Source organism: Vulpes vulpes, chromosome 12, assembly GCF_048418805.1.
Source record: "Vulpes vulpes isolate BD-2025 chromosome 12, VulVul3, whole genome shotgun sequence".
Taxonomy (NCBI): Eukaryota; Metazoa; Chordata; class Mammalia; order Carnivora; family Canidae; genus Vulpes; species Vulpes vulpes.
Window position 1 is genome coordinate 127369513 of NC_132791.1, and position 18508 is coordinate 127388020.

General features: G+C 36.7%; 1 protein-coding gene across 2 annotated transcripts in view; it reads left to right on the plus strand.

The window, feature by feature from the left end:
• The window catches only part of KBTBD3 (kelch repeat and BTB domain containing 3), a 32586-nt gene extending 14571 nt beyond the window's left edge, over positions 1-18015 (plus strand). For both annotated transcript variants that reach the window (XM_026006775.2, XM_026006774.2), the window contains exons 2-3: positions 5964-6208; positions 10366-18015. In XM_026006775.2, coding sequence (XP_025862560.1) covers positions 5988-6208; positions 10366-11968 — 1824 coding nt within the window. In that variant the 5' untranslated portion in view covers positions 5964-5987 and the 3' untranslated portion in view covers positions 11969-18015. The remainder of the gene's footprint in view (positions 1-5963; positions 6209-10365) is intronic.
• The last annotated feature ends 493 nt before the right edge of the window (positions 18016-18508 follow it).

Genomic DNA, 18508 nt, shown 5'->3' on the forward strand with positions numbered 1-18508 from the left:
CTGTTCTTTGTTTGCTAGGAGGTTTTCTCATGAATACGTGTGGGATTTTTCAGTAGTTTTACTGTGTCAATTGATAGGATTATGGGATTTTTATTTTTATTTATTTATTTATTTTTAGTTTGCTTCAGTAGTGCATTACATTGATATTTGAATACTGAACCATCCTTATATCATGGAATAAGTCTAATTGGTTGGCCTTGTGAATAATTCCTTTTAGAAACTGCTGAATTATTTTTGCTAGTTTTAAAAAATATGTATATTTGTAAGGGATATTGATATGTACTTTTGGTTTTTTCTTTGTTTTTGTGTTGTCTTTGTCTGGGTCACCACAGTAGTACTGACTTCATAAGATTACTTGGGAATTGTTCCCTCCTCTTCTGCATTCTGGAGAAAATATAGATTTGGTAGTAACTTTTTTTTTAAACTTTTGGTAAATTTAATTTCCTTAATAGTTACAAGGCTGTTCAAATTTTATATTTCATCTTGAGTGAGTTGTGGGTTTCTTTGAGGAATTTGTTCATCTGTGCTATTAAATTGTTACATGTAGAGTTGTTTATAGTATTCCTTTCCTTATCTTTCTGATTAGCCTCAAGGTCTGTGTGATTCCTCTGTTTCATTCTTGGTATCAGTAATGTATGTTTTCTCTCTTTTATTCTTTGTCAGTCTTGCTAAGGTTTGTCTATTTTATTGAACTTATCCAAGAAGAAACTCTTTCATTGATTTTCTCTGCAGCTTTCTATTTTCATTTTCATAGATTTCTGCTCTTTATCATTTCCCTTCATCTGACTTTATTGAGTTTATTTTGCCCTTCTTGTTATAGTTTCTTGAGGTCAAAGCAAAAAATCATAACACTGCCTAATGTAGATCTCAGGACATGTAAGGAATTATTTAAACAATTATATAAAAGGGTATGAGAGCGTGTAAAGGGACGTAAAAGAGTGTAAAGTTTATACACTTTATTCACACTAGTAAAATTTACACAAATATTGTCATGATATGTATCTTTTACATATACATGTACCATACACACACACACACACACACACGTAATACCTAGAACAACCACTGAGAAGTCCATACAAAGAGGTGCACTCATAGTCACTGTAGCCAAGTCAAAATGGAATTCTAAAAAATATTCAGTAACCCACAGGAAGGCAGGAAGAAGAAGAAAATAAATTAGAAACAGAGAAATCAGAGAAAACAACCAAAAAGCAAAACTAAGTATTAATTTATCAGTAATTGCACTAAATATAAATGGTTTATACATGCCAATTAAAAGAGATTAGCAGAATAGATTTTTAAAAAACGATCCAACTTTATACATTTCCTATAAGTCACTCACTTCAAATACAATGATATAAGTAAGTTGAAGGTCAAGGGTGAAAATATATATTCTATATAAGTATTAATTAAAAGGAAATAAGCAAGGTTATATTAATACTAGACAAAGTGAAGGAAAATTATAATGGACAGAGAGGAATATTACATGTTAACCCACCAAGAAGTCATAGCAAACTTAATTGTCTAGGTACAAAACAGAGAGCTGCAAATTATGTGAAGCAAAAACTGATAGAACTGATAAGAAAAGTAGATAAATCTACTGTTACAGCTGGAGACTTCAAACTTCTGTGTCTTAAGTTAATAGAACAAGAGGATAGCAAGAAATGACACCGAACTCAATTATCATCAATCAACAGAATCTAATCAATATTTATAGAAAACTCCACCTAACAAAACAACACACATTACTTTCAAATTCCATGGGACATCTACCAAGAGTAACCATATCCTGTTGCACAAAACAAACCTTAAATGACTAAAAATAATTGATATCACACAGACTTTGTAATTGCTCATTGTGGCATCCCTGTGAAGGCTGCTTTAAAATTCTTGGTAGATAATTCTGACATCTATGTCATCTGTGTTGGGGTCTATTGTCTTTTCTCTTTCAGCTTGATATGTACCTGGTTGGGATATATTGAGTATTATAAGACTACATCTTATTTAAATCTTGTGTTTTAGTGGGTCTTTTTTTTTGACAGTGCTCTGTTGGGTTCAGACCGTCACCTCATTACTGTTGGGTTGGGATGGAAGTCCAGATTTTCCACCTCACCTCTGTGGACACCTGAGACAGGGTGCTTCCTTTTACTGCTGGACAGAGTTGGGAGTTCAGCCCCCTGCCACATCTTCTGATAACACTGGCTGGGAAAAGAGGAGATCATACTTACTGCTCCCGTATGTTCTCCACTGACATCATGTGTGATGGAAATATAAAAGTTAAAGAGTCTCTCACCATTTATTCCCCTATCAATGTTTACCTGTTAACAGAAATGGAGGTTTTTACCATACAGTGTTGTTCTCTGATTTATTGGTTTAAAGGCCCAGAAAGATTTGCTTTGTAACACAGACATAGATGTTAAATTTACTGTTGTAATCATCTATCAAAATTCACCTCCATAGTGTCACTTTCTCCTCATTGTATTAACATGCCCAGCTTTTTCCATTTCAAACAAAAGAAAATGGAATTTCCTAGAATACACCTACTCCTCTAGTCCCCAATTTCTTTAAAAAATAATGTATACAAAAAAAAAAAATAATAATGTATACAGATTGTGTCCATCATGTAATGTGGCCTCTCTTCATCCCACCCCCAAATCATCAGTGATATCTTTTCAGTCCTCACCTTACCTAACTTTTCCTTAGCTTTAGATGATGTGTAACTACTTCCTACATGAAATTCTCTTTGCTCTCTACTGCCTCTCCAACTTTTCCTCCATTTCTATCCCTGTTCTTTGCGAGTTCTTCCTTAGCCATAGAACTTTACCTGTGTCTTCTGCAAATCATACTTTCCACTATATTTTCAGTTCATCTAGACTATCACCTTGTAGGAAGCAGGTCATACACAAATAATTGTTCAACTAAATGGTCTGTCCCTTAAGGTTAGTTACCCTCGGTATTCCGTCTTTGGCCCTCCTCTTTACTAATTTTATTTCTTTCCCTTGATTGATCTTTATCCATTTCAGTGGCCTCAGGTATCTTGTGGATTGAGTTCCCTTATCCCCTTCGTAAAAATTCCAGCACCCTTTCTCTTTGATAGCACTTGTAATAATTATGACTAAATAAAATCTACATATAGAAAAGTACTCAAACCAACTTAAGAAAATAGAAAATTTTAGCTTCTCTGCTGAAGACAATCTGGCAGAGGGAAAGAATTCTTTCTTACTTGGCCTTGTGTTCTGTTCCAGCTTTCAAAGGATTTGATGAGTCCCATTCACATTAGAGAAGGCAGTCTGCTTTATTTAGTCTGTTACTTCAAATGTTAATCTCAGCCACAAACACTCTCACAGACACCCCCAGAAACAATGCTTAGCCATGTATCTGGGCCTTCTATGGCCCAGTCATGTTGACACATAAAAGTAACCATCGCACTACATATGGCTTCTGATTACTTAAAATATAGCTAGAGCAACCAAAGAACTTAATTTTTAGTTTAATTTAATCTTAGATAAGATAAATTTGAATAGTGATACATAGCTCATGATTACTGTATTGGACAATACAGCAGATGGTTTCAGTCCTAGACTAGAACTTTAACTGATGCTGTAAACCATTCAGACTACTTCTCCAGTATATAGCTTCCACTTGGACTTGAAACACTCCCTCTGGGAGAACCAAGCTATCATATAAGAAGTCCAGCTACCCTGAGACTGCCATGCTGTGAGGAAGTATAAGCTAGCCACATGGAAAGAGACTGCATTGACACACACACACACACACACACACACACACACACACACACAGAGACCCATCTGTTTTAGCCATCCCATTTGAAGCATCAGAAATGTGAAAAAAAGGAATCATATTGGACCTGTAGCCTAGTCAGGCCTTCAGACAACTCCAGCCAGAGCTGCCATCTGACTCTAAGTATATGAAAGCCCCCCAAGCAAGAAGCTCCAGCTAAACCCATAGAACTATTAGAGATAAAAATTGTTGTCATAAGCCACTAAGTTTTTGGGTAATTTGTAAAGCAATAGATAACCAAAATAAGAACATACTAAGGGAATTAAGTTTCCTTATTTCTCTGGCTCCCTTAGTTCCCAGTCTTTTCCTTTTTGTTTCCCACTTCCTTGCTTTTTGGTGAGGTAAAGTTGTATGCATAAAACTGAATTTGGGAAAGTCACAATGATCTGGCCTTCAACTATCTTGGATTTCTGATCTCATATTTAAGAGACCTTTCTAAAGGGGCCTTGGTGGCTCAGTCAGTTAAGTGTCTGCCCTGTCATGATCCCAGGGTCCTGGGATCGAGCCCTGTGTTGGGCTCACTGCTCAGCAGGAAGCCTGCTTTTCCCTCCTGCTCCCCCTGCTGTTCTCTCTCTCTCTCTCTCTCTCTCTCTCTCTCTAGTAAATAAATGAAATATTTTAAAAATCTAAAAGTCCTTTTAAAATAAAGTTACGCTGTTCTGTGTCCTGCTTTCAAATAGGCCAACTTGGTTAAGAAGAGAGAGAGAGAAAGAGGGAGAAAGGCCTCAAAATCACAAATGAGAGGGGAGAAATAATAACAAACAACACAGAAATATAAACAATCATAAGCGAATTTTAATGACATCTATGCAAACAAATTGGACAACCTAGAAGAAATGGATAAATTCCTAGAAACATATAAATTACCAAAACTGAAACAGGAAGAAATGGGAAACTTGAACAGACCAATAACTAGTAAAGAAATTGAGCCAATAATCAAGAAATTCCCAATAAACAAAAGTCCAGGACCAGAAGGCTTCACAGATGAATTCTACCAAACATTTAAAGAAGAGTTAATGCCTCAAACTCTTCCAAAAAATAGAAAAGGAAGGAAAACTTCCAAGTTCATTCTTTCAGGCCAACATTACCCTGATACCAAAACCAGATAAAAAGTCCACTAAAAGAGAACTACAGGCCAATATTCCTGATGAACATAGGTGCAAAATTTATCAATAAAATACTATCAAGCCAAATTCAGAAATACACTAGAAAAATCATTCACCATGATCAAGGGAGATTTATTCCTGAGTTGCCAGGGTGGTTCAGTATTTGCAAATCAATCAACATGATATATCACATCAATAAGAGAAAGGATAAAAACCATATGATCATCTCAATAGATGATCAACAGTAGAAAAAGCATTTGACAAAGTTCAACACCCAGTCATGGTAAAAATAAAAACCCTCAACAAAATAGGTTTAGAGGAACATATTTTCACATAATAAAGGCCATATATGAAAAACATGCAGCTAATATCATCCTAAATGGGGGAAAATGGAGAACTTTCTCTCTAAGGTCAGGAATAAGACAAGGATGTCCACTCTCACCGTTTGATTCCACATAGTATAGGAAGTCCTAGCTACAGCAGTCAGACAAGAAAAAGAAATAAAAGTCATTCAGGTAAGCCAACTGGAACCAATATTTCACTTTTCTTCCTTACTAAAGGCCATAACTAAATACAGTCCAACATTCTGGTCTTTTTTGGTCATTTATCTCTAAAAAGTTGAACCTCAGAAGGCATATATCTAGGCTTCAGGATTAGTATTTTGACATCTGCTTTGCTGCTGGAAGTAAATGGATGGGAGGGGACAAGGATGTGTCGGGTATACAACCATGTGATAACCACTGTGCAAATAATACCTCTTAAATGTAACAGATGAGTCATGTAGTAAGATCCTATGTGAGCTACACGTACAACTTATAAATTGTGCTATATGACACAATTTTGTAGCCTTGAACTTTTTCCTTCAACTTGATATACTTTTTATTTTAGTAAACTCGGTATTTATAAAAATTCAAAAGAAATTTATTATTAAATGTCATGAAAACAAATGTTTAGAACGATGTTTACTATGTTATGATTGTTTTTACACTAAGCAAACCTGGGATCTGAAATTTCATCAGGACTAACCACAGCAGTGATTTTTCTTTTCCATTCCAGTTCTAAGAACAAAGGGAATTGGCTATGGATAATTCATATCATTTCAATCAACGAAACTCATGTAATGGACTTCCATCTGAGAAGAAAAACAACTTCCTTGTGTCCGAAGATCATGGACAGAAAATCTTAAGCGTACTGCAGAATTTTAGAGAACAAAATGTCTTTTATGATTTCGAAATCATCATGAAAGATGAAATAATCCCATGTCATCGCTGTGTCTTAGCAGCGTGCAGTGACTTTTTCAGGTACTTTACCACGTTTGTCTCTGCCTCAGATTTTGCATTCTTATTTTTCATAACTACTGAATTTCTTCCCTACAGGAGCATGCAACAGTAATTTTTAATTCTTAAAAGCTAATTAGAAAAAAAAAAGCTAATTAGATTAACTAGTGATTTTTGAATATGAAAATTTAAGACTACCCTTTTTAATAGTTCAGATATTCCCAGGTCAGCATTCCTAAGGTTGTATGGAACACTGGTCCCTTGAAATGTTCTGGAAAAAAATTGTTTCGATCTAGAGTCAGTTTGTTTGGGGGACTTCTTGCACTGTATTCAGAAAAAGAGGAGAAGACAGATGGATAAAAAATGGAAGTATAGTTGAAAGTATAGTTCAAAGAAAATGAGTCTGAGAAAACTAAGTTCAGTCATGTATCTGTAGGTTATACAAGGGAGAAGGACTCACTACAGAGGATTTCAAGGTTTCTCCTCTCTTTGACAAAGACATTCTTATAGGGGAAAAGTACCTCCAGAAGCATTTCTGGAGAACACCCAACTTGTTCTGATTCTAGGCAACCTTCTGATTATAACTTGGTTCCTCTTGTAGATGATCCTTTAGGAGTGTCCTAGTCATGACACTGTAAGAACCCACTGTGATGACAGTGGGCTTCTAATTCTGCAAGGGTAAGTGTTCCCTACATGACCTTAGTACTGAGGTAACTGGATCAAGCTCATACAGTCCTGAGAGCCTGAAGCCAGGCTCTTAAGTACCTCTTGGTCAGACACACAAACCTCTTGGTGACATCCTGGCCTTCATCCCTCCTAGTCACACTGCAAAAATTGTGATCCTGATTGCAGTATTTGCATTATGTTCAGTTTTAGAAACAATTTTTTTATTTAAGGTAAGCAGGATTTAAATATCTAGTAAATAAAATTTATAAAAACAAAGTAAGATTTAAGATATAAATACACTATATGCAAGTTAACTTATACTGATTTTAATCCTTAATTAAACTCCTGTGTTGCTCCCTGCATCTGGTTAGACCCCTGTTGCTCTGAAGAGAACCAGCAAAAGCAAATCGATATCCACTATCAATTGAAATTCTGTTCCTTTGGGGCATCCTGCTTGAGTGGGGAGCTGTGGCTCAGTGCCACATCCCACCTCACTGGGGACACAGAAGCTACGCCTTTGCCAACACAGACGCTAGTTCTTTCTTTGTTTTCTTCATGTCTTCTCTTGGGTAACGCCCCACCGTCCTGTGCTCGGCCACACCATAGTTCCACCAGTTTTTTCCCAGCAGCTCCCTTCTGCTCCCCCACCCTCCTGCCACTCTTCATGCCACGTGGGCTGGGTCCTGTAATGGTTAAGGACTTGGCCTGTTGCCTCTTATCAGATGTGACCTTAAGCAAGTGACTTAATTTCTTTAGGCCTTCAGGTTCCTTATTCGTAAAAATTAAGATGATAAATTAGAACCTAACTCACAGAGTCATTATAAGAGTTAAATGAAATAGTGTATATATACTGATCAGGACTATGCCCACTATATTCAACTGACACTAAATGCTATTATTATTGTTATTTCCAAACCTGGCAAAAAAATGGACATACTCTGGTGCAAACACCTAAGTTGATTTCTGTATTATGTTTTTATGTTAAAAAATAAGTTCATGTAAGCATTTGGATTGGCAGCCCTCTACTCTTCATGTAGAAGTTATTTATTAATTAAATGGGTGTGTACATAATTTCCACAATATTTTGTTCAGCTGACTCCTAACTTTTATGGATCTGCTTTAAATTTTTAAAGATTAGGGATCCCTGGGTGGCGCAGCGGTTTGGCGCCTGTCTTTGGCCCAGGGCGCGATCCTGGAGACCCGGGATCGAAACCCATGTCGGGCTCCCAGTGGATGGAGCCTGCTTCTCCCTCCGCCTGTGTCTCTGCCTCTCTCTCTCTCTCTGTGACTATCATAAATAAATAAAAATTAAAAAAAATATTAAAAAAAAAATAAAAAAAATAAATTTTTAAAGATTACTGTTAAAACAGAACAATACAGTTTTACAATTTTCTCCTGCTTTGAAGTAACACAAATGGCAGTTTTGAAGTAACACAAATGGCAGTTTTATAATGACCTACATCCATTATTATATATATAGTATTTTACTAAAGGAATACACAGTTTATAAAATATGTACAAATAAAGACAGAAATTCTATAATTTACACTCTTATGTGATAAAGCCCCTAATTGATAGTATTTGTATTATCAAATTCACTGGAGTCCTGGGAGGATAAGGGTACTTTAAAATGATTTTGGAAAATGAAAGTTATAAATGAGATATAAAGTCATGAACAGAAGACAGAAAAGGAAACATATTATACAATCACTTCATGATAATGTAAATTTGAGATCAGTGTTAACTGGATACTTTAAAGATGAACAGGATGTAGTATAGAAATATGATCTTACTTGTATCCTCTCAAGGAAAATGTGGAAGCTGGTGATAAATTAAAAATACATAGGATCGGATAGAAAACATTTTCTTAAAATAATGATAATAGCTAACAGCACTGATCAACTCATGTATTACTCTGAAAGCTCAGTGAAATAGATACTAAAGTATTCTCCTTTTCAGATGAAGAATTTGAAGGACAGTGAAGTCCACCCTCCCCCCCAGGGTCACACAGCTAATAAGCGATAGAAGCCAGATACCCACCAAGGCAGCCAGATGCGAGAAGCCAGGCTCTTAAGTACACTAAACTGATGACCATGTCTTCATAATCCACCATAATTATCATCACAGTTTCATATTGCTAAGTTGACATTATTGAAAGACCGTGCGTAATGTATAACACATATGGAATTTGTGTAACGATTCATTTGTGTATTCAGAAGAGCCTAGTGGGAAGGCACTCTGTCATCCTTCCTTGTCCTGGAGGCTGTTCTTATTTGGAAGGCCACTCATTCTTCTCAGTTGGATGCTAGTGCTTTTGGAATCCCTTAGGTTACCTTCTAGAACACACTCCAAGAGCTAGACTGGTTCCTCATAGATTCTTGAGGACCCAGGGGCATTGCTCACAAAGGTGTCCTGGGCGACGTGGTATAGGTGCAAACCAGTATGAAACCAGAACCCAGACCCATGGTCCTCAGTCGTACCAGATGATCAAGTACTGGCAGTCCATCTTTCCTTGTAGCTCTTTCTCTCTAATCTCCACCTCCACTCGCTACACCACTGATAGCCGCCATGGTGAGTCTGTCTAACAATGAATATTCTGCATATGAAGTTAAGATAAGGATGGGTGGCAAGATCAGGTCTACCAAAAAGCAAAATACATCATAGTCTCCTGGCCAGACATTTCCAAATACCTTATATTTTCACTTAAACTGAGCCCCCAAAGTCCCCACTTCCTCAGATTCTACCGCTCTGCCAGGTGGAGATGAATTACAGCTCAGAAGAGCTCTCAGGCCGGTCTAATTTCCAATCTGGGGACCTAACTCATTTTTAGCCTTATGGCTTGGCGCTTAGCCTTGTGAAATCACATTCCCTTTTTTCCTAAAGTGCTGTATGAAATGTCTTTACACATGTATTTAAATTTATCTAGTTTGTTGGGATTTCCCACACAGGATCCTTGGAGATATCTGATACCTCATGGTATTTCACCTCCCACGTGTCTCACTGCCGCCACACTGAGCATCACCTTGAAAGATACTTTTAAATCCTAAACCCAGAAGCATATTTTAAGTACTTCTAGTTATCATCTGCAGAGTTGATACTAATTAATTCATAAAACAAGAAATTCAGCCATTAGAGAGATCTCACCCTAATTTTATGAGTAATATTTAAGAGCATGAAATTTGTTTACAAAATGTGAATCTTTTCATAGCCTTCTTTGGATGAGGTGCGCTACACCAGCTGTAGCATACGTATTCTGCAATATGGGAGTTCTGTAGTATCTATATATGTCTTTACGGTAAACAACATGGCATACAACTACTCTAGATATTAAAACAACCTATGAAGATGCTTTAAAAATATGTTTCAGAAAAAAAAATATGTTTCAGAAATATAACTTGATGTGTGAAATACATATTTTAATTCAAGCGGACGGTCAAGGAAGCATCTGTCAGGTAATGTTGAATACTAGCACGGATGGCATATTCCCACTTGTTGTGTGCTCTTTATTGTTGCAGGGCTATGTTTGAGGTAAACATGAGAGAGAGAGACGGTGGGAGCGTCACCATCACTAACCTGTCCTCCAAAGCCGTGAAGGCGTTCCTTGACTACGCCTATACTGGGAAAACACAGATAACGGATGATAATGTGGAAATGTTCTTCCAGTTGTCCTCATTTCTTCAAGTTTCCTTCCTAGCCAAAGCTTGCAGTGACTTCTTAATAAAAAGTATTAACCTTGTCAACTGTTTACAGTTACTATCTATATCAGACAGCTATGGCTCCCCCCGCTTATTCGATCATGCACTGTACTTTGTACAGAACCACTTTTCCTTACTATTTAAATCCAGTGATTTCTTAGAGATGAACTTTGGAGTCCTGCAGAAATGCCTGGAATCAGATGAGCTAAATGTCCCAGAAGAGGAAACTGTACTGAAAGTTGTCCTTAGTTGGACCAAACATAACTTAGAATCAAGGCAAAAGCATCTGCCTTATTTGATTAAAAAGGTCCGATTACATCAGTTATCTGAGGAGACCCTTCGGGACTGTCTGCTCAATGAGGAGTGTTTACTCAAAAGCACAAACTGTTTTGATGTGATCGTGGATGCTGTTAAGTGTGTGCAAGGTTCTGGTGGGCTTTTCCCGGACGCTCGACCATCCACAACTGAAAAATACATATTCGTTCACAAAACTGAGGAAAATGGAGGAGACCAATATACATTTTGCTATAATATCAACAGTGATTCGTGGAAAGTACTGCCACAGTCACACCTGATTGATTTGCCAGGGTCTAGTCTGTCTAGTTACGGAGAGAAAATATTCCTGACAGGTGGTTGCAAAGGGCCGTGCTGTAGAACAGTTCGGCTGCATATTGCAGAATCCTATCATGATGCAACCGATCAAACCTGGTGCTACTGTCCAGTTAAAAATGATTTCTTCCTGGTATCACCTATGAAGACACCAAGAACCATGCATACATCAGTTTTGGCTCTCAATAGGTTATTTGTCATAGGTGGAAAGACCAGAGGCGCACAGGACATTAGAAGTCTCTTAGATGTTGAATCTTACAACCCTCTTTCCAAAGAATGGATATCCGTTAGCCCATTACCCAGGGGTATATACTATCCCGAAGCAAGTGCATGCCAGAATGTAATTTATGTTCTTGGATCAGAGGTAGAGATTACAGATGCCTTTAACCCATCACTAGATTGCTTTTTTAAATACAATGCGACCACTGATCAGTGGTCTGAACTAGTGGCAGAGTTCGGGCAGTTTTTTCACGCAACGTTAATTAAAGCTGTCCCAGTAAACTGCACGCTGTATATATGTGACCTTTCCACCTATAAGGTGTATAGTTTTTGTCCAGATACTTGTGTCTGGAAGGGTGAGGGCTCCTTTGAATGTGCAGGTTTTAATGCAGGCGCAGTTGGAATTGAAGACAAAATTTATATCTTGGGTGGTGACTACGCACCAGACGAAATCACAGATGAAGTGCAAGTCTACCACAGCAGCAGATCTGAGTGGGAAGAAGTCTCACCAATGCCAAGAGCCTTAACTGAATTTTACTGCCAGGTGATTCAGTTTAATAAATACAGAGACCCATGGTTTTCTAATCATTTCTGAGAGGAGTATGTGCTTAGACATTCTAAAACTATTCCAGTTGTAGAAGCCTACTATAAATCTGTTAACCTTAATAGGTGGTAACAAGGTCTTTGCCTCTTAGTAAAATAAAATGTACCTTCTGTTAGAGAATCACTATGAATGTACAGCATATATGACTTAGCATTGGCAGGAACTTAAGATACAAAATACATTTACCAAAAATTATATCGAGTATAATTTAATCTTGGAGAATCCAGAATACTTAGTATTTTCATATGTAAATAAAACTCATAGGCTTTGATGTCTTGATTTTTGGAATACTTTATCCATGAAAGACTAGTAAGAGCAAATCAATGTTCACAGATTTGTACTGTTTAGATGGGAAAAATCTCTTTAGATAGTGAAAATGAATTATTTGCACACTATATTAAATGAAGTGAAAATTAAATTAGAAAAAGGTAAGAAGCTTGTTCCGTTACAAGTGTGAGTGTTGCTGAATTCCTATCCTTACTGATCGTGGCTTAGCTTCTTTTCACCATTTTTTTTTTTTTTTTTTTTTTGGTCAAGTAAACTTTTCTAAAATGCAGGGTATTTCCCCAGCCTTCTAAACTATACACTAAACACGAGGCACGGGGCTTGACTTTTTTTTATGATTCAACTCTTCATTAAGGGCATAATGTACCATTTTATAATGCCATAATGCCATCAGCAATTACTGAAATGCTTTTAAAATTGCTAATTCTATTAGTTCTCAGTACTAGTTGGTTTCAAATTTCTAGCAGTATCGTATCTTTCTTATTTTTCAGCTCAAGCTCAGTAAATTAACATTCATGATCTAATTATTAGTTCTGAGTTACACTTGATTTGAGTATTTCTTAATACGTAACCCACTGAGTGAAGTTCTTGGATTTGGAGATGGTAGTCCTAAAATACTTTATCTGTATCCTTGCCAGCTTCCAACATTATTGAGGATGTAGGATTTCTGACTTCTAGATAAGGGTATCATTATGTTGCATTTCTTAAATTTTTAAATGTCCAAATTTGAGTTGCAATAAGAAATTACAGCATTTAAATTAGTACTGTATCTAATTTTCTTTGATGATATATACCATCTGTAAAGCACTGTGTTTACTACTTATGTAAATTAGTCATAGTGAATTATTCTCTAAATTTTTTTTTAAATGACTGGGCTTTTGGTGATCATATTCACAACCTGCTATATCTGTTTAGATGCTTAATCCTCTTTAACCCAAACAAAGAAAGATTTTTTTTTTTAAGAAAGATATTAATCATCCTTGTTCTCAGCTAGGATGATTCTGTGTTGCAAGAGAATATGGGTTTTTTCCCTAAGTTTAAAAGATATAACCATATTAGGTTTTAAAAGTGAAAATATACCTAAATAAAGGTCCTTTTACTATACCAGATAGATTTATGCAACTGTATGCTTCAAATATATATATATATATTTTTCAAAATAGAACAGGATATTAGACTGCATTATCATGCAATTCCAAAATCAGGGACTATCCCTAATCAGATGACAGTTGCATAAAAAGTATTCTGTAGAACCGGTGGCCTGCCTTCCTAAATTGGCTCTGCCCTTTCCTGTGTGTGTGTGTGTGTGTGTGTGTGTGTGCAAGAAAAAAAGAAAATTTAATGAAGGCTTTGTGTATATATTTGTGGCTTTGGAAACAAATATTTAAGAAAGACCATAACACAGTGGGTGACCTATCTGTGCATTTACTGAACTGTCAATTTAAGCATATATAAATAATTAAAGTATGTTTAAAATAAGTATTGTTTTAATTACTGACTCTAGGGATTGTTAATCTCTTCCAGAAAGGAGAAACTAAGCCGAAACAGAATCCCTTCCTGATCTTGTTTCATTATTCTATTTGATGTCCACCAGTCTTCTCATTGGCCATTGATTCATGGTAATATTTCTAGAACAAGGCCTAGGTAGCTCCCTCTGCATTTGATTTAATATATTTTCTAACACACAAGGCTTTCTGCCTGTATTCTACAATTGCTGCAGTTTACTTGTTAATCATTTTTTCTCTTACTTCCATTCCTTTACATCGGCAACTGAGTGCTCTTTGTCAGTTGTATCGGCAAGAAAAGTACTCTGTCCAGTCATAAAAACCCAGACTTTCCTCTTCTACTGCTCTTTATCCTTGGCTCCCCAGCAGTCTGTGCTGGGCTTGGCTCAATTAATAACTGATCTAATTCTATCTAATTTTGCATCTTCTTGTAAAGGTAGCACTTCCATTATCTGTCTGACATATTGAAAAATGGTTCTCTCTGTTCCAAATCCTCGAGGAACCCAGCCACATGCATGCATGCTCAGAGACTGAACCAGTTACGTCTTTATGAACTTGTCGATCCCTGGCTTCATGTCCAAGAACCATGTCTATCATTCTGGCCTCACCCTCATTATGGATCTCTGACAGGCAAGTCTCTGATCTCTCAAGTTTATTCTCAGTATCTCCAGAAAGAGTTGTAATCCTGTCTGTAAAGTTAGGTAAGAGAAAATAACACATCCCTTTATCTATGGCCTCTTCCCTGAGTCTTTTTTTCTTCTTCTTTATAGTCTACTCATTCATTATCATCCTTCAGCCAGTGTTGCATTCTAAGAGACAAAATAATTGTGCTCATTACCCAGATTCCTTTCATTCTTGTGGAAAAATTCTGTTCAACATTTCTAAATCCTTTATCATTTGTCTTGCTCCATTACATTTGGATTATGCATGCAAAAAATTCTAATATTGTAACATATTCTAAAATTGAAAGTAGGTATATGGCATTATTATATATGAAAACAAATTCAACATTTATATGAGATCAATTCAAAGTTAATGAATACTCCTGGAGTGATCTGCAAACTTGATTTAAAATGTGGAGCACCTTTTATTCATCTACTGCCAGTGAGACTGAGCAGTATGAAGAATATTTGCATAATGAAAATTAACTGCTTTCCCGTTAAACTCAACTTGGGTTCTGGGTGGAAAAGAAGTCTTTATCAGAGCAGTATTCCATCATGCTACCCTTGAAAGTTAGAATGTAATTTGAGAGTGACCACATCCTGCAACACGATTCTGTTTTTCTCCAGACACCAAGAGCAACCGAACATGTATAGTGTACTGAGCTCAAGGGGCACAGTTGAGAAAATCAGACTCAGAGAGAGAAGCATGTATATACAGTCTGAAATTTGGAAGCAGTAAATACAATGTAATGATTAGATGGACTGTTGAAAATGTAGTGTTACTTTTAGATCTTCATTCTCTGTTTCATTGGATCCAGTGTTTGAAAATTCTTTTATATTCAGAATTGAAAATGACTCAAAAATGTCTTCTGGGCAGCCCCAGAGGGCAACTCAACACAAAGGCTGGAATTTATAGGGAGGCAGATTTCCACTCAACATAAATCACTTTACTCCACTTTCCAAAGCCATATTTAGAATAAGACAAGTCTTCAAATGTGCCATGTGGCAGATGGTCAGTTCCTACACAGCAGTATACAACCAAAGATTTCTACATTCGCTTTACACATTTCAATCTGACTAGTTTTCTGACCTACAACTGATGACTTCCTCCTCTGATTAAGTTAGCATTTTGGCTTCTAAGTAACTTGATTTCATTGGCTCTGCATACTCAAGGTTTCAATAGGACTTGAGTCTTACAAACTATACCAGTTTAGGAGCAGTCTTATCAAAGGGAATTTGTAATCTGTTCTTCATTTGTTTTTTTTGTTTGTTTTTTTCATCACTCAGGAAAAATCTGTAAATGGTGCTGACATTTCTAGTGCACTGCAAGTAGTCATTCTTCCTCTCCTCTACCGCAGGTGCACATTTGTTTCATAGAGAATAGAAACTGAAAGACCAGCACCTAAAATTTTCTCCTGAATTAGTTCCTATTTTGCTGCAAATGTTACTATATAGTTAAATGTAGTGATTCTTGTTAAAGATTATATGATTTAAAATAATATCTTTATATCTTAAAAACCTAGATATGTTTATAAATTGTTTGATGGCACCATGATGCTTAATCAAATTTCATCTAGGCAGGGAATATAATCACAGGATGATACTATTACACACTTATCAAAAGATAACTCTTCTAAATCTTAGACTCATATTCAAACTTAAAAATATCCTTGGAATCCAATACAGCTTCTGACATGCTGGAGAAAGCCCCTCTAACTCCACAATACTCTGACAAGATGATTCACTCTGACATTTGATTTTTTTAAATTCAATTCAGTTCTAATTCAGTTCTTTCAGGAAGAAAGAGTTCAATGCCTTCATTTTTGAAAAGTTCTATTACTGCTCACACTGAAAGCACTGCTGCCTCCTGGCAAAACTTCCAGCCCCTGGTCCTCAGGAGCTGTCTCTACAGGTATTTCAAACAGTAGTGTGTCTCCCCTTTCTCTAAAATCAAGTTATCTTATTCCTTCTTGTTCAAATGCTTAGCACTTTAAAACCTGCCACAACGGCTGGGGTTACATGCCTTTCCTCATACGGGTGCCTCAAAATCTATCCTAATTCTCTCACCTCTTAAGTTGAATATGACCAGCTCTTGATAATTCAGGCATTTTATTCCCTGAACCACCTCTCTAGTTCTCATAAATCCAAACTGAGCTATAGCCTTGCTGGATCTCTCTCCTTTACCTGTCCCCCACCCCCCATCAGCATAACTACAAACACACATTTTCTGGGAGGGGAATTCTAAAGCTAAATTTTTAAGTCTTAAGTCAATCATTTGTCATTAGATAGGATTTTCAGACTCTTAAAAGCACTCCAAATAAAGACCTTCAAAAGTATATAAAAGAAACCAGAGCAGTCACATCCTTGGTGGTTAATGGGAGGACAATTTGCTCCCAAATCAATAAAAACTAGCTACTGTAAGTGGTAGTAACATCTAAGTTTGGAGCTTCACCTATGCTGTTAGTCTGATGGGATAGAGCATGCTATTTCCACGAAGTAATGCCATTGTTAAATAATGCTGTGAGCCAGGAAGCTTTATTCATCCCATTAACTTTGACAACATTCCCTACACATAGCTGTCTAACTATCTCAACAAATTATGCTATTGGTTCCAAGGGTAACAGCTTGCTGAAATAACTCATAGTTCTCTGAGTATCACATGTAGTGTAAATATTTCTTTACATGTCTGTCTTCCTCATTAAATTGGAAGCTCTTAGGAATAAGGACAATATATTCATCATTTCTGGACCTAGCAATTAGCATAGTGCCTGCACACAGTAAGACATCCAGTAAACTGATATTCTGTTGAGCCACTATGTGAAACAAAATAGGTTGGTTACAATTATGTTGTTACTGAATAGATCCATTATAACTGTACATTTTGCAACCTATGTTCATGTACAAAGGAAATTGTTTTGATCTAATTCAGGATTTTACATTTTAGAATGTTATCACATTGTACTTATTTATTAATGTATGGTTTTTTGGTAATTGATATTTTTGTCATGTTCAGAGTCTGAAGAAATTTACATAATTTACACAACTGCAGTTTTTATTAATATATGGGAAAGTTAATAATGAAGCAATTGTTGAGACTGAGATTGCATTACACAGTGTACTGCCCATCTCTGGAAAACATGAATAGTTGCATAATATATGTACAATTGGTTCTTGAAAGTAAAATTATAGATTGAAAGTCATTTATACACCTAATTTTTTAGTGCTTAGGGAGTATTTGTTCTCAATTAATTTTAATTATAATATCTAACTCTATGTTTCCTTTCAAAGGTAATCATATATGACACTGACTGCAAATTTCCTTGTTGGGCATGCGACCCACTTTCCCCATTAAAGCATAATAGTCTCAGCAATATTTTCCACACTTGGGGAGATAATGCCCCCAAGCTACTGGACTATGCATACACAAATAATTTTCTTCATTTCCCTGCTAATGGAATGTGGGCTTTTGCCAAATGCTGTAAGAAATAAAATCAGAATTTTTGCAGGTCCATGTGAACCATATTAACATGTAGTGAAACATTTCAATCCTATAAAATGATAATTTATTAAAATGTATCTCAGAAAAGAACACATTCTGTGTGTATTTATTCTTACTGGAAATAAATGTGGTAGATATGAGTGGATGCCAAGGTTCTCATTTTCTTGCTGCCCCCCTTCCCCAAAGGCCCTGAGTGCTCTAAAAAGTCTCGGGTTTACAGAGGTGGTGGTAGAAGCTTGCGAGGTGGGTGTCACAGAGGCCTCTGTAGTTGTGAGAATGGGTCCTGCATGTGCTTCAAGGTGGACATCCCCATCTGAGAGAACAGAATGCCAGCTAGACTTTAGAAAGCAGACTAGAAGTCTGTGAGTCACAGAGGACAGCAGCAGAAGCCAGCTAGATGGACACGGCTGAGCACGTGGCCACTCCTGCCGCCCTGGGCACGAGGCACACGAGCACCAGCCACCTTCTGAGGAGCAAGTCTCCCACCCACCCTCAGCTCATGAGCCCAGATACCTGGGGGAAGCTAGTGAAGGGCTCCAAAGCCCGAGAGACTAAATGGTGCTGTGGAAAGATTGTTTAT